At 39.9% G+C, this 27,385-nt stretch overlaps 1 protein-coding gene across 2 annotated transcripts in view; it reads left to right on the forward strand.

The window, feature by feature from the left end:
• Positions 1–27,385, forward strand: part of Lgr3 (Leucine-rich repeat-containing G protein-coupled receptor 3) — a 487,929-nt gene that overhangs the window by 273,820 nt on the left and 186,724 nt on the right. For both annotated transcript variants that reach the window (XM_068227013.1, XM_068227014.1), the window contains exon 4: positions 7,236–7,347. In XM_068227013.1, coding sequence (XP_068083114.1) covers positions 7,236–7,347 — 112 coding nt within the window. The remainder of the gene's footprint in view (positions 1–7,235; positions 7,348–27,385) is intronic.

A 27,385-nucleotide genomic window follows, 5' to 3' on the forward strand; every position in this document is an offset into this window, starting at 1 on the left:
ATTCTGTACGCTAACAGTTTCTGTCTTAATCACACGCAAAGTCAAATTTTACTTGAATAAACACACACAGTTTTTAGTCTATTATCTACAGAAATGTTTAAATACTTGAGACATGTTCTCCACTCGAGAAGCTCTGAGTACCGCGTGATATTATAGCAACAATTAGTGATAGGTGACGACGTGATTTTCATGACTTTTCATCTATCGCATGTTTCGCGGGCACATCGCGATCCATGGGCATTATTCACATATCATTCACTTTATTCCAATGAATCAGTAAATTTCGTTACCAGGTAATTTCTTGGTGTAGATGGGATGTACTGGTTAGATGCTTTAAATATCACGATGACTATTATACTATTCAACAAAAATTCACCAGGCATGCCACCGTCTTCATGTAATTTATGTTGTTATGTCACAATATAGTGGATATCCAAATTATATCAGTATCAAGGTGAAAGGGAAAGGTCCCTACTATTTGGTAGTAAAAGCGTTATATATGCAGTGTTGAGTGATTTAGGCTTGGGAATGTCAGAATGCGATTCAAGAGTGATTAAAGAACTGATAAAGACGTTAAACGGCATTATCCATGCGATAAAGTAAGTGCATTATATCTGAAAATTATGTGGCATATCTTGTGTGTATAAAATCTCTCGGTGAATAAAAACTGTTTGAATTCAATAAAAAAATCCATTCTTGCCATTTCTTAGATTAAAGTATTCATCTTACTATAGTGCCCTACTTTCAAGATATTTATGTTACATGCCCACTTTATTTTCACCGGATAGAACCATGACCCATATGCTCTCGAGCGTAGCCATTGCTCTGAATGAAAGTAGGGAGGATGGGACTTCGATGCCCGGGTTTGATTCTCCGAAGTTCTTCATCCATTAGATCTCCATCCGTGACGTAATTGTGATGCAGGATATTATACTTAGCACTCTGTCGATGCCCGAGACAGGTACACCATATTGTTGAAATTGTCAGAAAATGTACTTGCTAATATACAAAATATACGTTATGATTCCTGTTTAATACCAAAATTAAGAATAAAAAGGTACATTAAAAGTGAAAGAATGTGCACATCATGGAAGTCTCTCCCCCTAGAATAAAAATCTCGTAACTCGGGAATATATCTGTCCACACAATACTGAATAACATACAAGCTATCTCCAGTTACATATCACCCAACATGTCTATGCTGTCTGAGTAGTGCTCGTGATTTAACTATGTCAGGCATCGTCAATAGAGAGCGAAATGCCTTCGGAGCCAGTTTGCTCCCCGCTCTCGAGGAACGAGAGGAGCTTAGTGAGCAAGTAGGGGAAGAAGTAGGGAAAGTGCATGACGTAGTTCTGTATGTGCTGAATGCCAGTGGCGCAAGTACAGTACGGCCACGTTATGCAACCCGCCTGACTGCTGCTCGCTTGTCACGTGACGAACACCCGTCCCGTGCGGAGCAAGTAACACCGGCTCCCTATAGCAACTACGTGATGACGTCTGAACTATGTCACCGACAACGCGCTATAAAAAATAAACACACACACACGTAGCATTAACATTATGAGTCACAATGATACTGCCCTTTTCCTTTTTACTTTCTTTACATTAATAAAAAAGAGAAAATTACAATATGGTCAATACGCCATGTTTTAAACACTTATAAACATCTTGATGCACTGGGCATATCACTTTATATCAGTTCTTTTTGCCCTTGACTCTACAGTCATTATTTTCAATAATTAGAAAATACCGTATTTAATGTTCACACCCAATTGTCACACAGTTTAAGTGGCAGGAAGTGCAAACTGAACTTGCATGATTATGCTGCAATAAATTTTTTAGTATATTAAAGATAAAAGAAAAGAAAATTAGTTTATATTTTTGTAATTAAGCTGTCTAAAAATACATAGTCGTGAGCAAGTTGGGTCTCTCAGCTAGTCAACACTATCTTGCTTTCCTCTACGATAGTATGCACTTCACTTGTTTCACTCCCAGTAGAGCTTGTGGAGAACAAAAGGGCTCCAGATGGCGTTGTTCATCTTTTAACATTTTTTGGAAGCTGACTAAGCATGGTTTCTCCTCCGTCTGAACATAGAGGAGAAATCCATTGACAGCCATGTCTGTACAAAACACTTTTTCTTGTTATTTATGTGCAGGGTGAGGATGAATCTGTGGATGTCGTGTGGGTTGTTGTTACAGTTTACATTCTGTATAGAGCTGCACATCCCTGTCCAGATTTCACATACGTTTGTGCAGATGGTATGTCTATGGTGTTTCGTATCCACTCTTCCACATATCCCGGAATGGGGTGAATGTACAATGTCATGAAAAAATTTACTTTGTTCTGTCGCAATTATTTCGTTCACTGTTTTATAGCCACTTAATTTCTATTCCGTAGCTATGCATGGTGTCTTAAATTGCTTCCTGATGTTATTCGATTTTCTATTTGGAAACTTTACTATTATGTGTAGTATGCTTGGCTTGCTTCCTAGTAGTCTCCTATAGATGATTTTGGTAGCTGACTGAGACTGTGGGTCTGAAATCCGGAACTGTTTGTCTGCTAAGTCTAATATTTGTTTGAAACCTTGTGGGATGATAGGAACGAAGATTATTCCTGACGACTGTGTCTTGTTCGTCACCTAATCCTTCCTTGGCCAACATTATTGACTTGATAAGAAGGGCTTTATACTTTTCGCTTACTGCTATTAGACTTAGTACTCCTTGTCCTTGTTGTTGCCTAAGTTGCTGTCTTGCTATTCTGAAGAAGTATCCTCGCCATAGATAATAGCTGATGTCAAGCTGTACTCTTTTGGGCTAATATTTCAGGTCACGGTAAAATTTGAGCGGTTTACCACATCTTTGCGAGTGCAAACAGCTTAATATGCCAGACCTGCTGAGAAAATATTTAAATTCTTTGTTAAATTAGACGACAAAGTGTGTCTTAATTTGTTAATTATCGTGGTCCAGTTTATTTCAACCATCTGTTAAGTACATTTCGCAAATTTCAGACCGAGTACTGAAATGGTCTCTCGCAGCGGAATATTGGCTACTGACATTGATGTGAGTCAGCTTGCCAAGGTAGGAGTTTGGGTTTCTGATAGTCCACTTTTGCATTAGATGCCTTTTCATACAATTGTATTGCTGTGACTAAATCGTTTCTGCAACATGACTTTGTAGAAGGATGGTAATGTCATCAGCGTAGGCACGTACAGTGAAGAGTTTATGTAAATTCGGGATGCTGCTCAGCAATGTATGAACAGCAAAAGAGGATCATTGATAGCTGGCAACTTTGACGAACAAACCTTCGGATTGGGATTGGCTTTGAGAAACATCCGTTAATCATAATCCTCGAGTGGGCAGAACTGTACAGACCCGTAGGATATTTCGTACGCTTGCCAGGATACAAAAATGGTCGAGAACCGCAAATAAATAAGAGTGGTTGACATTATCAAAGGCCTTGTCGAAATTCAACTTGATTACTGCTCCCTGCTCAACATCATTCACTTCAAATGCTAGAATTGCATTTCTTACCGCTTATAGGCCTATATTGTGTGTGATCTTTCGATTAGGAATGCTACAAGTCTGACCTTGTTTGATGTTCATAAGGATTTTATAGCCTGTATAGGGAAGTGCTGTACGTCGGAAGTCTGATATGGTCCTTGGTGAGTTTTGGGTATTAGGATAATAATACCTTCAGTGAAGCCAGGCTTTCCAGTAGAATATTCATCAGTTCGAGGACGCCGACTTAATCATTCTCCAGTATTTTTTTTTTTGTAGTAGGTATACGTGATTCTATCAGGGCTGGACGAAATTGCTTAGAAATTATCGCCATCACAAAATTCGCGGTCTTATTTCAAAAGCCTGTCACAATATCAGGTGGGAAGTAAGTATATGAAGAAGTGAAATGCTTAGCTCAAAATGGAAGCACGAGAAGAGTAGATATTCTAACCACCGATATACAGAGAGACGGTTCTGTAATATTGGGCCCAACAGTATGTCCGTAATCAGGCGAAGTAAAGCCGTATGATGTGTACTCTGAGAGGCAGGCAATCTACGTTCCAGTATCCAATTACATCATGGAGAAATATCATGTGAACTCCGTCACCGTTTATGGACTGTTAGTGGGTGCAAGAAGCACCATACCGCGGATAATGAACAAGTCTTTTGCCCTCAAGGAAAGCTACCTAGCCACAAATGCCGAGGCGGCTGTGCGTAGGTTCGTGATTCCTTTAAGGAATGAGTTATGTTCCAAAACATGAAAATTGTACAATACTCTGTCTTATTGCAAACCTGTAGAGAATCAAAGGATTCCTTTTTCTCGAAGCAATTCATAGCATAAATGCCCGTCTATCCTTACTTTTGTTAACTTTTGTGAAACGTAAACAGATGCATTCTTTCACCGCCCCTTATCGTAACTGCAGCAGTGGATATACGAATAACAGAAGCGAAGATTTGTCAAGCCAGCAGTGGTAAGACGGAATGATGGTAAATTAGTTAAAGATACGGCTTATATTTAACCAGCGCGTTTCCTAACAATAAGCCCACGTGGACGAAGACAAAAACAAATAAAAGATGAGAAAAATGTAAAAAAAAAAAAGACGCCGGCGTTCTTTGAAACTAGACGCCTGCGTCGAAGTTACAGACGATGACAACAGAATCAGCTGTGTTCCATGTTCTTACGTGTACCGGGCTGAGTGGCTCAGACGATTGAGGCACTGCCCTTCTGACCCCAACTTGGCAGGTTCGATTCTGGCTCAGTCCGGTGGTAGGCCTAGTTGAAGGTGTTAAAATACGTCAGCCTCGTGTCGGGAGATTTACTGCATGTAAAAGAACTCCTACGGGGCTAAATTCAGGCACCTCAGCATCTCCGAAAACCGTGAAAGTAGAATGGGACGTAAAGCAAATAACATTATTATTATTATTATTATTATTATTATTATTATTATTATTATTATTATTATTATTATTATTATTACAGGTACTTATACAGAATGTTCAAATTTAAAGAGCCACTTTTCTCATTAGATAAGGAAAACTAGCACAAACCTTCTGATACACATTATTATTATTATTATTATTATTATTATTATTATTATTATTATTATTATTATTATTGACTAAATAAATTGGCTAAATGGTTAACGTGCTGGCCTTTAGTCACAGTAATCCCGGGTTCGATTCTCGGCAGGTTCGGGAATTTTAACCATAACTGGTTCATTTCGCTGGCACAGGGGCTGGATGTATATATCGTCTTCATCATAATTTCATTCTCATTACAACGCGCAGGTCGCCTACGAGCTTCAGATCAAAAGACCTGCACCTGGCGAGCCGAACTTGTCCTCGGACACTCCCGGCCCTAAAATCCATACGTCATTTCATTTCATTTTTTGACATACATATGTTTTATGACTGGGGGTCATCTGAATATTTGCGTCACGAAATTCGCGATTCAAAATGTGTGACGCGATGTTACCTAGCAACCGTGTAGGCTGTGATGTGAAGCACGAATGGATGACCATGGCTAAGAGACATATCGATGTGATCTTGCAGGCTGTGATGGGAAGTATTGCTGGATGGCCATGACTGAGAGGCATATAGAAGATTCTTTTATGAAATAGGCCTCATCTCATCATATTATAGAGAACTGTAGTAGTTTCTTTGGGCCATGAGTCAGTTCCCCCTTTCGATGTATTGAATTCTACACTTGTCGACTCCAAGTTCGATACTGGTGTCTCTCGAGAATGATTCGTCAAACATATTAATTGGACTTTGATTTATTGAAATATATGTTTATGATCATTTGGATTTCTAAAAGGGAAACTCGACTTCGTTTAAAGTAAAAGTAGATTAACCTCCGAAGGTTTGAAAGAAATCGTTAACTCCATACCTATGACTCCCGAAGCGAGATCCAAAACCTTTTCATGTCGAACAAAGACGAGATCTACAACACTATCATTCGCCTGTATAGCTCCGAAACACGGGTAGCTGGGAAGACTGAATAATACAAGCTCGATATCTTCGAAAGGAGAGTAATGCGACGAATTCTTGTGCTGGTCTGAGCGTGGAGGCGGGGGATAACGTAGTGTGATGAGTGATATCGGATCGCAGACATCCTGATAAGAAGACGGCACAACTGCGGGTCATGTAGCAAATAGGCCAGAAAAAGAAATACACAGAATTATGAAGAAGGGAATACTACAACAACAAAAATTCGTTCCCTTTGTAGAACAAGACATCATTGGCAGAATGAGCTTGAAAAAGAACTAAATCAGTTGGACGTAACGGAGAACTGGAAGAGGAAGGCACTAGATCGGCAGAGATTGAGACAACTCGTTAAAACAGAGCTTGGTCGTGAAGGTCAGTGATCGCTGAATGATGATGATGATGTTGACGACGACAAGGTTGATGAAGTGGATGATGATGATGATTATTGTAGACGTTTAAGACCATTAGAGACCACAATAAGCAACATTTACACATTTTTAGAAGCTTTCTTTGCAGCTCAGTATTCTCTCTCCTGCAGCCTGTCTCCTTTTTGCTGTCCACCTGCTATTCTGCTGTTCTTCTTCACGAAAGCTCTTGAAGTTATTGATCTGGTATCGGTACTTGATTCTAATAACAATGTTTTCACTATTTAGTCCAACTTTTTTTCAGATCATTCCTCACCTCCCTGGACCAATTATCACATGTGTTAGGCCATCTCTCGAGTATGGTAAAAATATTCTTAGTCAACCGCTTGTCTTCCATTCTATATACTGCAGGTGGCCATAGAAGTTGAGTCGTCGCTTCTTGATGGGTTTCATCAGTAGTTCGGTTTTCTGATATCGTTCCTCTCGTCCTCGCAACCTGTATTGTCTAGCCACGATCTTTGGGCCCATTACCTTTCGAAGGATCTTCCTCTCCAACTTCTCATCTTCTCTGACTAGCCTTTCCAGTAACTTGGAGACATTCACTTCCATAGAGACATTTGGGTTTATTATTATTATTATTATTATTATTATTATTAGTATTATTATTATACGAAAATATAAGAGCTACGTACATTTACGCAGTCATTTTCCCTGAATCTCCTTCGTAATGTTTACGAGATATGCTTTGGTCCCGGAATGTCAAAGCTCATATTCAACGCCAGGGTTTGTGAAAACTAAAAAATCGAGATGAGAGAAATGAAGGTTTGTGAACTCTTAGTTTCAACTGCTAAAATTTTAAGTATGTAATTTATCTTATGTTAATAGGACTGACTGGTGTTCCGCTTGGTTGTACCTGTCGCAACCTGACGTGGCTATATTGCAAGAATCTAGGACTCACAGAGGTTCCTCAAGATGTCTCCACCAACGTGACTCGCATGTAAGTATTATTTGTTTCCTTTATCTGCTCTCTTTTGCACTGTATAGTCATATCGGACGTGAAGAGACTTGTGAATGATCGTATAATCCCCTCTCTATCTGCTAAAGTTTAGCAGGCTGTAACAGATCCATATTTTCTGGTTTTGTTCAAGAAGAGAATAATCCTCTTTCTCAAGCGTGAGTGGTCAGAGACTGTAAATAGGGAATGTATATACTGACACTGCTACGTCTAGTTTCTCTTTTTTCTTCAAGTAAGAGTTACACACGGTCAACATACATTTAAGATGTTCATATCGTCGCTGCGGTACCAAAACCGAGAATGTGCCAATTACCTTCCTATCCATTATTTCCCTTAAGACTAATCACGCCTCCAGCCACATATTTATATGCAGTCCATCAGAACATTTTCGTTGTGTTCATTTTCCTATGCTACAGAGTAAAAGGAAATTAACCTTAAAATAATATATCATACTCTAGGAGTGGGTAAATATGTCATTGCTACTGTACGGCACATTTATTAGACTGTTAATAGACACCGGAGTTTTAAGGAGTAATAGGTTACAGTGCAAACTATTTTGGTTACTTAGCCCAGAGGTGCTCACGCTGGGCATTCCCTCCCGCGGGCCCCAGCACTGTAAGAGGTCTGGCTGGCAGGCGATGAACGCAGCTTATGTATGGTATTCAGCCGTGAAAGCTGGGCAAAGTTCTCCCAGTCACTCTCAATCACTGCGGCAATACTCGAGGTTAAAATGGAGGCAGAAAATAATGAAGGAAAGAAGGCAGATATCCACGTCACGTTCAGCTTACGTTGTATGAAATAAGTTATTTATATTCATTGTTGTTTGTGTATTTTGACCGGATACAATAAACAGTTAGGCCTATATCCTTAAATATTTTTATAATGTACGTAATTAATTACAATTTTCACTATTACATCTTAAGAGGTGGTTTAGAAACAGTTTTAATATAATAAGCAATTGCGATGTATAAGTTGTGGCTTGTGGTTGCTTGGGTTTAAATTATCTGATAAACTCGCCAACAATCCAATCATTCTTACCGGGAATAAAAACAATGAGGTTATTTATTTGAAAGCGTACTACATATATTGTAACAGGAACGCCCGTACTTCAGTTTATCGGAGAGCATGAGGAACGACAAGGCGTGTACGGCCCATGCTAAGAGAGTAAGAGAGAAGGGTAGTGAAAGAAAAATTCATGATTAAGTGGATCCTTCAGTTTATTCAATAAACAGGCAAATAATTACGTCACCTTTTATAGCTGAATTGTAGATTTGTCCCTGAGGGCGTGAAGAGGACGTTGTCCCGCGGCGGCTGCGTCGTCTTGCGGTCGGCGTCGGCGTTGTCTTCCGTCGATGACTCGAACCAGAGGCAGGAACGGGGAAATGTGGAGCTTCCACATTTGACGTCGTGGGGTACTGGTGTGACACTTCCCTATGGCGAAGCACGCCGGAATAGTTCCCACAGTAGCAAGGATAAAGTTAGAGTCACAGTTCGTATTTGGAATAATACGCAAATGAAACAATCTAGAACCTTCCGAGGTGCGGTGATCAAGCACTTCATAAAGAAAATTAAATTTATCGAGTACAGTCTCTGCACTGTACTCCACCAGCATAATACATTTGTTGAAATAAATGACAGTCCAAATTCCCGTACGTCGTGATTTTCAGATTAACACTGGCACTTAAGATCATAATGCAACACAGTTCAACGGTTAGACATAGTCTTTAAAGGAAATTGAGGCTGGCTAGAAATACTACCGCTGCTTTCACACAGTCTTTGAACGAAATCAATGCTGGCACAGTTAATGCAAGAACACAGTCTTTAAATGAAATAAAGCTGACACAATTAATGCGAGAACACAGTTTTTAAACGAATTCAAAGCTGACACCGTTTATGTGAGAACACAGTCTTTAAATGAATTCAAGCTGGCGAGAACACAGTCTTTAAACGAATTCAAAGCTGACACAATTAATGCAGGAACACAGTCTTTAAACGAATTCAAAGCGGGCACAGTTTATGTGAGAACACAGTCTTTAAATGAATTCAAGCTGGCGAGAACACAGTCTTTAAACGAATTCAAAGCTGACATAATTAATGCAAGAACACAGTCTTTAAACGAATTCAAAGCGGGCACAGTTTATGTGAGAACACAGTCTTTAAATGAATTCAAATATACAGCCGGACCGAGAGACGAATTATGTCGCGACGACTTACTTGCACACACTCGCTGACTCACGGCTTACTGCCGACTCACTCCACTCTCTGCCTTCAGCACACTGCCGTCGCATACCGCGCACTCCCTCTGCTTTACTGCAGGCTTTCTGCTTACATTCTCCCTTACCCCAGGCTGGCGACTCGCTTATATTTCGTTCATGCAGCAATGGAACACGAAGGAACCTTCTGCGTGACGTCGCTTGTCCTTGGTCGGTGTTCTGGAACGTCGCGAACTTGCTCGCAGTTCCCATTATGCCTGTGCGCTCGGCGCAAGTTTTAAAGGCTTACGGCCGGGTGTTAGCGAGCTTCTCTTAAAAGAATGAAACGTGAATGCTCGTAGGGTGTTACCGTTTCATCTCCCCCCCTGCTCGGGAAAAAGAAAATTGCTGGGCGATTTTCTTTTCGCTCATCTCCTAGTAAAGTATTTCTTGAGATTGACCGAGTTGAAGATCCCCTCAACGTCGCTATCTGCCCTTCCTACTTCGTAGGCACCATTATCTAGTGCGGTAAGTATCCTGAAGGGTCCTATGAACAAGGGACAAAATTTGGCGTAAATTCCCTGGTCAGGGTGTGAAACTGCAGGCTTGCGTATTAATACTAGGTCATCCACCTGTAAGGGTTGTCGAAACTTGTGATGTCGTAACTTCTTTTCTCGGATTTGAGCAGCGTGTCGTAATTGCCGAAGTGCCTTGGTAATGCGAGCTTGTTGGCTCACTGCTGCGTCAGGTTGATCAGGCAAAACTCGATCCCAAGGTCTGTCAGGGGTGAGGCCTTTATGTACACTCAAAGGGATGTCCTGAATAGACTCATGCATGGTGGTATTGACGATCCTTTGCATAATGGGCAGAACTTCAACCCACTTCCAATGCTGTTGTCCACAATACAATCTACAGAATCTGGCAATTTCGCGCATAACCCGTTCGGCTGGGTTGGCTTCCGGGTGTCGGATGGAGTTCATGATATGCCTTATCCCAAGTTCTTCCAGTGCAACTTGGAATTCCATGGAGGTAAACTGACTTCCATGGTCTGTTAAGAGAAATTCCGGCTTGCCCATCTCGGGAATGATGTTTCGACGAATCCTGCGGAGAATGTTCCCGGTATTTGCCTTCTGAATTGGAAGCAACATAGTGTATTTAGAAAATGCATCTATGGTGACAACAATGTATCTGTTGGCACGTAACGCCTTGGGCAAAGGTCCATATAGGTCCATTGCGAAGATCTGGCCAGGTTTTTCAGGTATTAGAGGTCGTGGATATTCCCGGAGGAGCCTGTTATTGGGCTTGATCCTTTGACAAATATCACAAGTCCTAATGGTGTTACGGATGTCACGGCGTAAGTATTCCCAGGTAAACCTTTCTCTAATCAGGTTTAGGACCTTGTCCGTACCGGCGTGTCCAGAAATGGAATGGCAATGCCATATAATAGCAGTCCTTATTTGAGGAGGGGCATAAATACGATCTGTTGTTCTAGCGAGGTCGACGTACTTGTGAAGTAGGCCATCATGGTAGCAAAAATTTTGAGCTATCCTAGATATACGAGGATACTCGTCGTCGTCTTGAGGGATAAATCCTTTTAAAAAACGAATCAGCTTATGGCTTAGAGGATCTCTTCCTTGAGCTTGCGCTAGATACTTTAGTCGTCGCAAGAACTCTTCGTCTTCCTCATTCATGACTTCAATCGCATGGATCGAAACCTCATCTGTCGGATTCCGACTTAATGCGTCGGCTAGGATATTTTTCCTTCCGGGCCTGTGAACAACAGTGATATCAAATTGCTGTACAAACAGCGCCCATCGGGTTATCCGTTCGCTTGTAATGTCTGACTTGAGAATAAACGTCAGAGCTTGATGATCTGTGCAAATAATCACCGGATATCCAAAGATTATTTTCTTCCAGTAAACGAGAGAATGTACTACGGCAAGGGCTTCTAACTCTGTTATCGTATAAGTCTTTTCATGGGGTCTCAACTTGCGGCTCATGAACGAGAGAAAGATGCGAACTTCAGGTTCCCTTGGATCAATTTGGAAAAGAGCTGCACCGATCCCTACGTGGCTGGCGTCACATTCAATATAAAAGGGTAGCTCGTAATTAGGATAGGCGAGTTGAACATTGTCTTTCAACATCTGTTTTGTCGCCACAAATGCTTTATCGCAGACATCAGTCCACTTCCACCTGTTGTTCTTCCTCAACAACTGCTGCAGGGGTGCTACCGTTTCAGTAAAATTAGGGCAATGCTGTGCGAAGAACTGGCAGAGGCCTAAGAATTGCCTGATGTGTTTCATTCTTGTGGGTTTAGGAAATTCTAGAATACATTGAATCTTAGCCGGATTGGGCTTGATCCCATTCCCTCCAATAAGATGGCCTAAAAACAAAACTTCAGTTTTGAAAAACTGGCTTTTCTTGGCGTTAATTTTAAAGTTCTTGGTCTGTAATTCCTCCAACACCTTATGAACATCTCGTACATGTTGTTCCAGGGACTCGGACGCGATGATGATATCGTCCACATAAATGGTGGTGATTGCCTTTACTTCATCGGAAAGTTGTTCCTCTAAGGCTCTGATAAGAACTGCACCAGAGTTCTTAATGCCAAAAGGGAGTCTATTAAAGGCATAAGTGACATTATCAAAGATGAATCCGGTAAATTTCCGACTATCTTCATCCAATAAAATGTGAAAATATGAAGAAGCCATGTCCATAGCAGAAAATACTTTCATGTTATGAAATCTCCTAATTACATCCCGGAGTAGGGGAGGGTGGTCATATTCTAACACAAGTCTATCGTTCAAAGCCCTCGCATCGAGGCATATGCGCAGATTACCATTTGGTTTTCTTACTATAGCCAGAGGATTAATGTAAGGTGTGACGCATTTTGATATGATTCCATCATTCTCCATCTGTTTAATGATGACCCGTGCTTCTTCCAAGTACTTCATGGGTATCGGATAAGGCCGTTTCTTATAAGGTGATGTGTCAGTAACATCTAAGTGGTGCTTGAAACCCTTAATGACTCCAGGTTTCTCAGAAAATACATCTGGAAACTTCTTAAAAAGCTCTTGGATTGCCTTTATTACTTTATCATCATCGTAATCTGGGCTTTCAGCTACATTGGCGAAAAGCGTGAAGTTGTAGTGGTCCTCGTTAAACTCATCATCGATAATGGACGCCATCTGGTCCTCTACGGGTCCCACTTCCTCGGGTCGCCCCTCTTCGTGGACGCTTTCTTCGACAGGCGGAGCCTCGCTCATCTTGCCTTCTACTATGCCCACCGGGGTCTCACATTCCGGATTCTTCACGTCATTATAAATAACCAACTGTAGCCCTACAGATTCGACGTGGAAAAATTTAATCACATTAGCGGGATAATCAATGATTCCCCCATGTTGAATGAGAAAGTCTGATCCAAGAATTAAGTCAAATTTCATTTGCGTCAAAATCAAAAATAGATGTTGGAACTTAACACCACCAATTTCTAACTCAAGAAACGCCTGGAATTTGCATTTAATAGCTTTGTCAGGAACTATGCCTTTAACCTTAACTTGAGCAACCGGCAAGATGGAGATGTAGGTCGTCTCCTGCGCCGCATCTATTAATTTCTGCGAAATTAGTGAGGCTTGCGATCCCGAGTCTACTAGAGAGTGGACAATCATATTGCCTAACTTAGTGATAATGATCGGTAAGCCGCGTTGTATCTGAGGCTGTCGTGGTGTTGAATCCTCATATAGTAAATCTGCATCCTCTAAATACCAATGGTTAATGAGTGCGCTACATACTACTTCTCCTCCCTCCGGGTTTTCAGGCAGTCTCTTTATTGCTTCGACAAAGTTTTTTTTTGTACCCGTAGCTCTTGGATCCATTTCCGTTCTCTCATTTCTTCTCTGTATCTCTGCCTGGTATTCCAAAGAAGCTGCTCCAGGTAAACCCTCTTCCCTGTTCTTATTCCTTACATACTCCGTAGTCTCTCTCCAACGTTTCTCTAATTCTTCCCGCTGGGAGTTCCTATTATCATTGGGTTGATTAGCTGCCTGCCTCCATGAAGGTCCAGGTTGAAACTTAGCCCTCCCTTCGTAGGGGCGATTCCTAGATCTTCTATACCGAAACGGAATATCTCGGCGAGTTTCTTTTTCTTCTCGCGGTTCTGGATTTACTTGAACCGGAGTTTTCATTTCCGTAAAGTTGGTTGTAGTTTCTTTGGTTCGACCTGCTTTTGCTGTGCTCTGAGTGTGCGCAGTATCGAGTTTCCTCAGGACCTCATCGAGCTGCTCCAAGTCCTGGACGTTTGCTGCCACCAATATTTCCTGAACATTTGGTGGAAATTGCAGCGTTATGACCTGAATAAGTTCTTGCTCCGGTAAAGGAGGGTCGAAAAACTGCATCTTTTTAAGCTGAGATATGAGATAATCTGAATATCGCGAGGAATTGACGGACGTGTTATACTTTCTAGAGTATAATTGAAGTTTTATCAGGTGCTGAGCCTCAGCACTCCAAAATCGTCTAAGTAAGGCTTCCTTAAATTCTTCGTAAGTGTTAATACTGAATTTAAAAGCGGTAAACCACATTAACGCCTTGCCTTCTAACAATCGAGATGCTATTCGTAAACGACGGTCGGTCTTAACGTGATTTTCTTGAAAGAATTCTTCGAGGTTGAGGATAAACTCCTTAGCAGTATACTCCTCTTTCCCCGAAAATTTGGCTGGTTTTTCCTCAGTTATTTTAAAAATTGTGGAAACATTCATGGATTCTCCACTAGTGTTGTGAAGGCTAGATGATGAAACATCCTGTTCGATTTGCGATACTTTGCTGTTGAGACCTTCTATACCCCCTTGGAGTTCAAGTTTTAGGGTTTTAATTTTCCCCTGTACGGAATTCTCAATTTCCTTGACCTCCTTCTCTATGTCGGTCTTGACTTCTGCTACATCGCGACAGATACGAGTAATCTGCGTGTGAGCATTATCTAACTGAGTCTTGACACGTTTATCGGCCTCCTCTTGCTGACTTTTCAGAAGAGTAATTTCGTTTCCCAACTTCATGAAATTATTTTTAACAGATTCATGAAGTTTGTCTTGAATAGACGCGATTTTAGTTTGCGCAAGAGATAATTGAGCATGGGACTCTTGAAATTCTTCCTTTAAGCTTTCTACTTCTTTAAGGACCTCCTGAGAAGAAGACGGGAAAGCAAGTTTTAAGTCCTCCGCCACTTGTGATTTTATATCTTGCTTAATGGTTTCTAAGTCACGTGTTAATCTTTCATTTATTTCCGTAAACTTAGAATCCATTCTTTTGTTAGATTCTTTAAATATTTTTTCAATTTCGGCACCTGCACTATTGAGCCTACGTTCCAAATTATTATTAACTTCTGCAAATTTTTGATCAACAGATTCTGTCAATTTTACAATGTTGGCTTCATTAGCCTCCCTTAGTTGAGTGATACTACGATTAGTTGCTTCATTAGCCTCCTTAAGTTGACCTATACTAGCCTTAGTGGCTTCCAGGGTCGCGTTAGATTCTTTAAGTTGAGCTCCTAAAGTATTGTTAGATTCTTTAAGTTGAGCTCCTAAAGTGTTATTAGATTCAGCAATTCTACGCCCGAGATCAGTGTTACTTTCCGTAATCCTGTCATTTAGACTGAGTTTCAAAGCCTCGATGGCAGCTAGTATATTTTCCATATTAATGTCGTTATTTTCACAAAATGCAGAAAATACAATCATTCACCTCATACGTAAAATCACCATAATTGTCCAATGGTAAAGTTCAAAATTTCATCAACACAAAATATCAAACACTTATGCATAAAATTAAATATCACCATTATTGTCCAATGGTAAAGTTCAAAATTTCACTAACATAAATATCAAAATTTATATAAGCCTGTGCATGAACATTATGCCTGAAATGTTTTACATAGCAAGAGAAAGAAAAAAAATCACTTGTGCCATAAACTTGATCAGAGTTCTGTGCCAAAAGTTTAAAATTTCGTCAAAGTCATTGAATTGAACTTCGTAAAATTTTAACACATTCACTGAACTGGAATTAACGTACGTACTATGCACTTTTATTTGAATTGGTAAGTTAAGATATCACTGATTTCAAAGTTAATTTTTATCACTTTACTCTCTTTAATCTGGCCCCAACGTCACGGGTGCCACTATTCACTACCTTCTCTCTGTAACAGGAACGCCCGTACTTCAGTTTATCGGAGAGCATGAGGAACGACAAGGCGTGTACGGCCCATGCTAAGAGAGTAAGAGAGAAGGGTAGTGAAAGAAAAATTCATGATTAAGTGGATCCTTCAGTTTATTCAATAAACAGGCAAATAATTACGTCACCTTTTATAGCTGAATTGTAGATTTGTCCCTGAGGGCGTGAAGAGGACGTTGTCCCGTGGCGGCTGCGTCGTCTTGCGGTCGGCGTCGGCGTTGTCTTCCGTCGATGACTCGAACCAGAGGCAGGAACGGGGAAATGTGGAGCTTCCACATTTGACGTCGTGGGGTACTGGTGTGACACTTCCCTATGGCGAAGCACGCCGGAATAGTTCCCACAGTAGCAAGGATAAAGTTAGAGTCACAGTTCGTATTTGGAATAATAAGCAAATGAAACAATCTAGAACCTTCCGAGGTGCGGTGATCAAGCACTTCATAAAGAAAATTAAATTTATCGAGTACAGTCTCTGCACTGTACTCCACCAGCATAATACATTTGTTGAAATAAATGACAGTCCAAATTCCCGTACGTCGTGATTTTCAGATTAACACTGGCACTTAAGATCATAATGCAACACAGTTCAACGGTTAGACATAGTCTTTAAAGGAAATTGAGGCTGGCTAGAAATACTACCGCTGCTTTCACACAGTCTTTGAACGAAATCAATGCTGGCACAGTTAATGCAAGAACACAGTCTTTAAATGAAATAAAGCTGACACAATTAATGCGAGAACACAGTTTTTAAACGAATTCAAAGCTGACACCGTTTATGTGAGAACACAGTCTTTAAATGAATTCAAGCTGGCGAGAACACAGTCTTTAAACGAATTCAAAGCTGACACAATTAATGCAGGAACACAGTCTTTAAACGAATTCAAAGCGGGCACAGTTTATGTGAGAACACAGTCTTTAAATGAATTCAAGCTGGCGAGAACACAGTCTTTAAACGAATTCAAAGCTGACATAATTAATGCAAGAACACAGTCTTTAAACGAATTCAAAGCGGGCACAGTTTATGTGAGAACACAGTCTTTAAATGAATTCAAATATACAGCCGGACCGAGAGACGAATTATGTCGCGACGACTTACTTGCACACACTCGCTGACTCACGGCTTACTGCCGACTCACTCCACTCTCTGCCTTCAGCACACTGCCGTCGCATACCGCGCACTCCCTCTGCTTTACTGCAGGCTTTCTGCTTACATTCTCCCTTACCCCAGGCTGGCGACTCGCTTATATTTCGTTCATGCAGCAATGGAACACGAAGGAACCTTCTGCGTGACGTCGCTTGTCCTTGGTCGGTGTTCTGGAACGTCGCGAACTTGCTCGCAGTTCCCATTATGCCTGTGCGCTCGGCGCAAGTTTTAAAGGCTTACGGCCGGGTGTTAGCGAGCTTCTCTTAAAAGAATGAAACGTGAATGCTCGTAGGGTGTTACCGTTTCAATATATTTGGTAGATACACTTACGTTTTTGTTGTTGTTGCTGTTTTTGATATTGTTGTCGTAATTTAATCATATATTGTAAATATTTATGTCCTCATTCGTAATGAAACTCCCTCTCGTAATTTAGAGGGTAGCTGGTATCACTTGATGCCTGTTAAATGTTAAATGTTATTTCCAAAAATTCAGTGAAAAGGTAAAGTCACACAACACTACAACACTGTGAAAAATCATTGTTGTATTATATAATTACATTACTTTTTGCTTAATGAATAACAGGAATTTTACTTTAAATGAAAATACTGTCATTTCCATCCTAGGAATTGTAAATTGTAGCTTATACGCTTAAACCCCGTACTTTTTTTAGATTGTAACACAAAAGCTATAACGAGTCAGTTTTCTTTGAGTGAATAACTATAAGAAAATGAAACTGACTGTTTATATCGTACGCAGTATAAATCAAACCGGAATATCTTGAAAAGGTCAGGTTTTTATTGTTGCGATTATACAGATTTATTTTATATACCCCCGTATCCCAGTCAGCATTTCGCTGAGTAGTTGAGGAGAGCTTCACAATCACAATCGAACGTCAGTGCTCCCCCGCTTTCCTACAAAGTGTTTTCACTCTCTCGCTACACTGTGACGTATGCATATTCCGTAAGCTGCCCTCATTGACGTCACGCCAGTCCGGCCGCACTGGGCTAGCCTCAACGGGCACCCAGCTGAGCACCTCTGCTTTAGCCTCTTTTAATGTAATGTAATAAGAGTAACATAAATTCTAGGGGTTCTGATCCGCCACACCCCTAACGTTTATGCAAAACTCATAGCATAACCACTGTGGATGTTGGCCAAACATCTAGGAAGGTAGCAACGAGGGTGAACGAGCATCGCGGACACATCTTTGCCAGCCAGAGAAGAGTGATCTGGCAGAACATGCCATACATCATGACCATGTTGTTGCAACTTCTGTCATTTATAAAGAGAAATATTGTATACTTAGAATCATTCGTGATGCGATATAAATTGCTAAATGCCCGAATAATTTTATCAAAGTTGACGGCTATGTACTGAATAGATCATGGCTACCCTCCATAGGTAACTCGTCAACATCTTTCTTCTCCACTCTGGAGACCTTGTCAGAACCCTTACGACATTACATAAGAAGAGGCAAAAGCAACACGGTATGTCTATCTTGAGCCTGGTTATTATGGAGTGACAATTGCCAAGAGATTATTTGTTATTAATCTGAAGACAATCCTGGCAGCAGGATGGAAACGCGTCAGCATATTATAAATATTACGCGACCTAATATCCCCAAATTAATATTATAATGTAATTTAGTAGTCGTGGAAGTCTACGTATTAGAATATTGTCGTTATTCGGTCCAGTAAATTTGCATTCTATCCTGCCTCTATTAATATTATTTGTATCAGTTATCTCTCCGCCGCGTTTCGTTCTAATTTCTGTCACGTATGTGGATTAGCCCGGATTTATGGCTGGATTCCTGCCTTGACACCCACCTTCTGTGGAGTGACATATTCAAACATTTCATGGTTTTTGTGGTGATCAGCCTGGCTTAGCGGCTTGGAGGGAGAAGCGCTGACCTTCTGAGCTCAGAATGGTGGGTTCACTCCTGGCTCAGTCCAGTGTTATTTGAAGATATTCAAATTCGCCAGTCGGTAGTGAGACGCACCTTGTTTCTCATTGTTATTTTGACTGACTTCACTGTTTGTTTGGAGTCGAGCACTCCGAGTAACACATCTTATCATGGAAATTCTTAATAACAAACGAGTTTATCATGGTGTCACAAGAAGACGCTGGTGTTCCAAGTTGTAACTCAGTTCCTTTAATGCTGAAAACATGTCTTAGCAGACAAAGTACGGGTGCGCACACTACGTAAAACGTAAAATTAAGCAGTTTCCTCAATTGTGCCAAAAGCTGAAGGGCTAAAGGGCCGGACAGTTTTAAAAGTTGTGAGTCTTGGATAGCTCTATCAAAATAAAAATGAAAATTCGAAAATCCCTTCCGGCCTAAATGCAGTTCCGGAAAAGCAGACTAAAATCGCTTGTTTCTTTATTCGTTTTCTAGTGATTAAAATCCTAACCAAATTAACTTATTTATATAATTACTTCTGTAATGTGATCCTTGGTTCAATATCCTCAGGCATTTCTTGATTTTTTGAAAGTAGTTATAAGGGCTTATGTGAAACAATGCTTTGACGCACATTAGCGCTCGTACTGGTAGAAAAAGGTAACCTGCTAATTTAATCGACCGGATAACGATAGTATTAAAATCTCAGATGGAAAGCCACTTCTAGGGAAAGAAGACAAAGCAGAAAGATGGCAGGAGCATATCCAACAGTTGTATCAAGGTAAAGATGTAGATAATTTGGTTCTGGAACAAGAAGATGCTGTTGATGGTGATGAAATGGGAGACCCAATTTTGAGGTCAGAGTTTGACAGAGCTGTGAGTGACCTAAATAGGAACAAGGCACCTGGAATTGATGATATTCCCTCTGAATTACTGACTGCCTTAGGGGAAACCAGAATGGCAAGGTTATTCCATTCAGTGTGTGAGATGTATGAGACAGCGGAAGTCCCATCCGATTTTTGGCAGAATGTTGTTATACCTATTCCTAAGAAAGCCGGTGCTGACAAGTGTGAAAACCACCGCACCATTAGTTTAGTATTTCATGCCTGCACGATACGCCTGCTTCAGAAGAAATGTAGGAACACGTGAATCAATCCTGACTTTACGTCTGACCTTGGAGGATCGAATCAAGAAGGACAAGCCCACGTAGATGGCATTCATAGATCTAGAAAAGGCATTCGATAATGTTGATTGGACCAAGCTATTTAAGATTTAAGATTCTGAAAGTGATTGGGATCAGATACCGAGTACGAAGATTTATCTACAGTCTGTATAAAAATCAGTCTGCAGTCATAAGAATCGAGGGCTTTGAAAAATAAGCAGCAATCCAGAAAGGAGTGAGGCAAGTCTGCATTTTGTCCCCCCCCCCCTTCTTTTCATTGTTTGCACAGAACAGGCAGTAAGGGAAATCAAAGAGGAATTTGGAAATGGAATCACAATCCAAGGAGAGGAAATCAAAACCTTGAGATTTGCCGATGATATTGTTATTTTATCTGAGACTGCAGAAGATCTCGAGATGCTGCTGAATGGTATGGACGAAGTCTTGGGTAACGGGTACAAGATGAAAATAAATAAGTCCAAAACAAAAGTAATGGAGTGCAGTCGAACGAAGGCATGTGATGCAGGAAATATTAGATTAGGAAATGAAATCTTAAAGGGAGTAGATGAATATTGTTATTTGAGTAGTAAAATAACTAACGATGGCAGAAGTAAGGAGGACATACAATGGAGACTAGAACAAGCAAGGAAAAGCTTTCTTAAAAAAATAAATTTGTTCACTTCAAACACTGATATAGGAATTAGAAAGATGTTTTTGAAGACTTTCCTGTGGAGCGTGGCATTGTATGAAAGTGAAACATGGACGATAATTAACTCAGAAAGAAAGAGAGTAGAAGCTTTTGAAGTGTGGTGTTACAGAAGAATGCTGAAGGTGAGATGGATAGATCGAATCACTAGTCAAGAGATACTGAATCGAACTAGTGAGAGCTGATCAATTAGGCTAAATTTGACGAGGGGAATAGAATTATAGGACACATCTTAAGACACCCAGGACTTGTTCAGTTTATTTTTGAAGGAAGTGTAGGTGGTAAGAACGGTAGGGGTAGACCAAGGTATGATATGACAAGCAGATTAGAGCAGATGTAGGATGAAATAGTTATGTAGAAATGAAAAGGTTAGCACAGGATAGCGTGACGTGGAGGGCTGCATCAAACCAGTCTATCAACTGATGACTCAAACAACAACAACGATGATTAAGGAAAGGATTGTAATTTGTAAGAATAAAAAAATACTCTCATACATTATTATTAGTGTATTTAAATTACCTACGAATAAAATTCGTAGCTCATAACACTAGGATGTTTTTCAACACTGAGTTCCTTGCCTGAAAGGCTACAAATGTGCGTTTTTGCTTCTTTGAATTTAAATCCTTATGCTCCTTGCATATACCCTGTTTCCACTGCTGAGGCAACTCCAATTCGCTCACTGAGATCCCCTCTGCGTTCTTCTGTATATTTTCTTTCAGCTCTCTCCGCAAAGTTATGCTTGCTTACTAAGCTTTCAAATTTTGTTCTATCTTGAATGGTTTCTTCGGCAATGCCATTTCTTGTAGATCTACGTTTCTTTCCACTAACCAATTATTGCGGTTTTTCAGGGATACTATTAGGTTTAGAAGTTTCTTAATCAGCCTGTTGTTATCCATTCTCTGTGAGTGTCCGTAGAATTTTAATCACCGTTTTGTATTTGTATCCGTGAATTTTTCTATGATTTGAAGACATTTCCTATGGTTCATTTTTCGTCCAAATTTTACTTTCATATTTTGGTCCTAAGATTTTTCTTAGAATCCATCATTTGTTCTGCGGTGTTTATTTGTGATCTACCGCCAATTATCACGGTTTCGGGTGTATAAAGTGCCTTTTGTTTTACGACTATTTTATTATTATTATTATTATTATTATTATTATTATTATTATTATCTCTATCTTCTGCCTTTCTTTCTTTCTTTCTTTCCTTCTTCCTTTCTTAATCCGTTTACTCTCTAGGGTCGGTTTTTCCTTCGGACTCAGAGAGGGATCCTACCTCTACCACCTCAGGGGCAGTGTCCTGGAGCGTGAGACTTTGGGTACGGGGGTACACCTGAGCAGGGGATGTGGTGGGATGGGAAGATTAGAAGGGTGAAGGGCCCCCGAGGCTGAGTGGACCCTGTTCCAGCCCTCATACCACTTTTCAAATTTTGTGGCAGACTTGGGAACCGAACCTGGGCCTCCGGGGATGGAATCTAATCACACTAACCACCACACCACAGAGGCGGATGCGATTTTTTCTACGATTTGAAAACATTTCCTGTTTTTTTCATCCAAATTCCATTTTCGTATTTATTTTTTTCGTAGGATTTTTCTGAGAATTTTCCTCTCTTGTTTTGCGATTTATTTTGACCTGCCGCCAGCTATTAGGGTTTCGGATGCATGAAGAGCCCCTGGTTTTATGAATGTGTATATTATTATTATTATTATTATTATTATTATTATTATTATTATTATTATTATTATTATTTTAAGTTCGTTTCGGCCACCTAAGGACCACGGTTGTAGTTTTCGATGGTTGCTGCTTGTGGTGTTCTTAATGGTAGGTCTGGCTGCTACTTTCTTTTTGGTACTTTGACAATCAATCAATCAATCAATCAATCAATCAATCAATCAATCAATCAATCAATCAATCAATCAATCAATCAATCAATCAATCAATCAATCAATCAATCAATCAATCAATCAATCAGTCAATACTGATTTGCATTTAGGGCAGTCGCCCAGGTGGCAGATTCCCTATCTGTTGTTTTCCTAGCATTTTCTTAAATGATTTGAATGACATTGGAAATTTGTTGAACATCTCGCTTGGTAAGTTATTCCAGTTCCTAACTCCCCTTCCTATGAATGAATATTTGCCCCAATTTGTCCTCTTGTATTCCAACTTTATCTTCATATTCGTCTTCATATTCGTCTACTAATGTCATTCCACGCAATTTCTCCGCTGACAGCTCGGAAAATACCACTTAGTCGAGCAGCTCGTCTCCTTTCTCCCAGTTCTTCCCAGCCTAAACTTTGCAACAATTTTGTAACGCTACTCTTTTGTCGGAAATCACCCAGAACAAATCGAGCTGCTTTTCATTGGATTTTTTCCAGTTCTTGAATCAAGTAATCCTTGTGAAGGTCCCATACACAGGAACCATACTCTAGTTGGGGTCTTACCAGAAACTTATAAGCCCTGTCCTTTACATCCTTACTACAACCCATAAACACCCTCATAACCATGTGCAGAGATCTGTATCCTTTGTACAATCCCATTTATGTGATTACCCCAATGAAGATCTTATTTATATTAACACCCAGATACTTTTTTGTTTGCTAGGGTTTTACGTCGCACCGACACAGATAGGTCTTATGGCGACGATCGGATAGGAAAGGCCTAGCAGTTGGAAGGAAGCGGCCGTGGCCTTAATTAAGGTACAGCCCCAGCATTTACCTGGTGTGAAAATGGGAAACCACGGAAAACCATCTTCAGGGCTGCCGATAGTGGGATTCGTACCTACTATCTCCCGGATGCGAGCTCACAGCCGCGCGCCTCTACGCGCACGGCCAACTCGCCCGGTCCCAGATACTTACGATGATCCCAAAAAGGAACTTCCACCCCATCAACGCAGTAATTAAAACTGAGAGGACTTTTCCTATTTGTGAAACTCACAACCTGACTTTTAACCCCGTTTATCATCATACCATTGCCTACTGTCCATCTCACAACATTATCGAGGTCATTTTGCAGTTGCTCACAATCTTGTAACTAATTTGTTACTCTATAGAGAATAACATCATCCGCAAAAAGCCTTACCTCTGATTCCACTCCTTTACTTAAATCATATATATATAAGAAAATATAAAGGTCAAATAATACTGCCTTGAGGAATTCCCCTCTCAATTATTACAGGGTCAGATAAAGCTTCGCCTACTCTAATTCTCTGAGATCTATTTTCTAGAAATATAGCAACCCATACAGTCACTCTTTGTCTAGTCCAATTGTACTCATTTTTGGCAGCAGTCTCCCATGATCTACCCTATCAAATGCTTTAGACAGGCCAATCGCGATACAGTCCATTTGACCTCCAGTATCCAAAATATCTGCTATATCTTGCTGGAATCCTACAAGTTGAGCTTCAGTGGAATAACCTTTCCGAAATCAGCATTGCCTTCAATCGAACCAGTTATTAATTTCGCAAACATTTCTAATGTAATCAGAAAGAATGCCTTCCCAAAGCTTACATACAACGCATGTCAAACTTACTGGCCTGTAATTTTCAGCTTTATGTCTATAACCCTTTCCTTTATATCCATTAATTTGGTATAGCTCCTTCAACCAAACAATAATCAAATAAGTACTTCAGATATGGTACTATATCCCAACCCATTGCCTTTAATATATCCCCAGAAATCTTATCAATCCAGCCGCTTTTCTAGTTTCCAACTTTTGTATCTTATTGTAAATATCATTGTTATCATATGTAAATTTTAATACTTCTTTAGCATTAGTCACCTCATCTATCTGGACATTTTACTTGTAACCGACAATCTTTACATACTGCTGACTGAATACTTTTGCCTTTTAAAGATCCTCACATACATACTCTCCTTGTTCATCAATTATTCGTGGAATGTCCTTCTTGGAACCTGTTTCTGCCTTAAAATACCTGTACACACCCTTCCATTTTTTACTAAAATTTGTATGACTGCCAATTATGCTTGCCATCGTGTTATCCTTAGCTGCCTTCTTTGCTAGATTCAATTTCCTGGTAAGTTCCTTCAATTTCTCCTTACTTCCACAGCCATTTCTAACTCTTTCTTTCCAATCTGCACCTCCTTCTTAGACTCTTCATTTCTCTATTATAATGAGGTGGGTCTTTACCCTTCCTCACCACCTTTAAAGGTACAAACCTGTTTTCACATTTCTCAACAATTGCTCTAAACCCATCCCAGAGTCTGTTTACATTCTTATTTACCGTTCTCCACCGATCATGATTACTTTTCTTAAACTGCCTCATGCCTGCTTTATCAGCCATACGGTACTGCCTAATAGTCCTACTTTTAAAACCTTCCTTTCTCTCACATTTATTTTTAACTACGACAAAACAGCTTCGTGATCACTAATACCATCTATTACTTCGGTTTCACTATAGAGCTCATCTGGTGTTATCAGCACCACGTCCAGGATATTTTTCCCTCTAGTTGGTTCCGTCACTTTCTGAATCAGCTGCCTTTCCCATATTAACTTATTTGCCATTTCTTGGTCATGCTTCCTGTCGTTCGCATTTCCTTCCCAACTGACATTTGGTAAATTAAGATCTCCCGCTACCATCACATTCCTTTCCATGTCGTTTCCCACATAGCTGATTATCTAATCAAAAATTCTGAATCCATGTCGGCACTACCCTTCCCCGGTCTGTACACTCCAAATATATCAAGTTGGCTATTATCTTTAGAAATGAGCCTTACACCTAGAATTTCATGTTTCTCATCTTTAACTTTTTCGTACCTTACAAATTCTTCTTTCACTAGAATGAATACTCCCCCTACCACCATTCCTATCCTCTCTCTACGATACACACCCCAGTTCCGTGAGAAAATTTCTGCATCCATTTTATCATTCCTCGGGCATGTTTCAACTTCTGGCTGAACTCTATTTTGCGTTGCTCAGACCATTTCCTGGTCTCATTGTGCTTAGAATCTGTAAAGGGTGTTAGAGGGGGTCTGGTATTGATAGCTGAACGGTAGTTACTCCTGTTAGTTATGATGTCATTATTATTAAGTTCCGCCAGTGGATCCACGGGGACCCAGTGGCTTTACCCTAGCTGGCTACTTTGAAGATTTTATAGGACAGCCTGTGGGAATCCGTTCTATGCAGGTGTCCGTAGAAAGGAAGCCGTTTTCTTCTGTTTGCATCTGTGAGGATTTCTTGGTGTTGGTAGTGTTCACGGTTTGGTTTTGTAGCATCGCCTTCCATCTGATAGGATCCTTGGTCTTACTATATTTTTCAGGAACTTTCTTCCTTGTACTGCGAGGGCTCTTAGTGGGGTCTTCTTTGTTAGAGATAGGCACTCTGCTGCATAGAGTACTGTTGGTCTGACTATTGCTCTATAGTGTCTTAGTTTGACGTTCATCGATAGGTGTTTTGAGGCGTACTGTTTTCTGCAGGCATGGGGTGCCTTGTCTAGTTTGATTCTCCTCTGATCGAGAGCAATCTTTTCACTAAAGTCTTCTGAAATCCACTCTCCAAGGTACTTTAAAGTTTTTGCTCTCTTGATATTGCACCCGTTGATGCAACGGTTTGCAAAATATTTCCCAGCAGCTCAATATCTTCTCAGGGTTTACCATTGCACATGAAAAATCTGAAAATTTTTGTTAAGTTTCGCTTTACGTGAATTCAATAAGATACAAGATCACCCGAAGACGTAATATTAAGAAGATAGTTCGCCTATATCAAGTGCTGACGTTGTAATTCCATGATAAATTCTATTCAAACACCTAATCAACAAATTAATTATATGTCTTACAAACTAGCTTAAGGATTAAGTAAGATGAAATAATTCACCACTCACAAATTCTATAAAATAATAATCCATATTTTATTTAGTAAGAAGATTACCCTAGGAAAAGTAATTAGATTTATGATAGTATTTTCTTCGTAACTATATACAATGAAAAATTCTAAGTCAGCGCTGGCTTGTAGAAAAGGAAAATAAAATGTAATGTTAACTTATTTTAAGTCGTTGCCGAAATGAAATCAAATATAAATATTATTATTCATAATTAACCATAGGACATCCAAAGTGAACTTGAAAAAAAAAACTCCTCTCATTGAAGATGATATTGTAATGATGTCTCAACTCCTCATAATCATATGTATATCACCATACTGAACAGGTAAGCTACATAAAATATGAATAACATCTGAATAACATCTGAATAAAATGAAATAAAAATGAACAAAATAAATGAAATGAACTAAAATCTGAACTCATTTAATTCGAGATTATTTTTGGATATGTTTTAGTAACAACTCACGCGCTAAGGCTTATATCCCTAGTGCCTGTTAAATCCGGCTCCTAGCCTACCATTTCCCAATCTATTAATCTCTTATAAAATGTAAATTCAAATAAACACTGTTCCAGAAGAAGTAAATTACCTATATAAATATTCACATAATTCTTATTTCGCATACATATTCATTTCAGGCTCAATGTGCTTCCGTCTCCTTATATTCCAATCATTACCTTGCTGCGCAAGTTACTCAGTTCATTTAGGCAGTCTAAATATAAATATCACACATCTATGCTTTGGGATTATATTACCGTGTCTATCTATATCATGTCTTCCTTCTGGCCTATACACTACTAGAGAATATGTCAAAGTACTCTTATGCTTCAAATACAGCATCTACTACTATCATATTATCTCATCTAAATCTCAATTAAATT

This window comes from Anabrus simplex, chromosome 3 (genome assembly GCF_040414725.1).
Source record: "Anabrus simplex isolate iqAnaSimp1 chromosome 3, ASM4041472v1, whole genome shotgun sequence".
Classification (NCBI taxonomy): domain Eukaryota; kingdom Metazoa; phylum Arthropoda; class Insecta; order Orthoptera; family Tettigoniidae; genus Anabrus; species Anabrus simplex.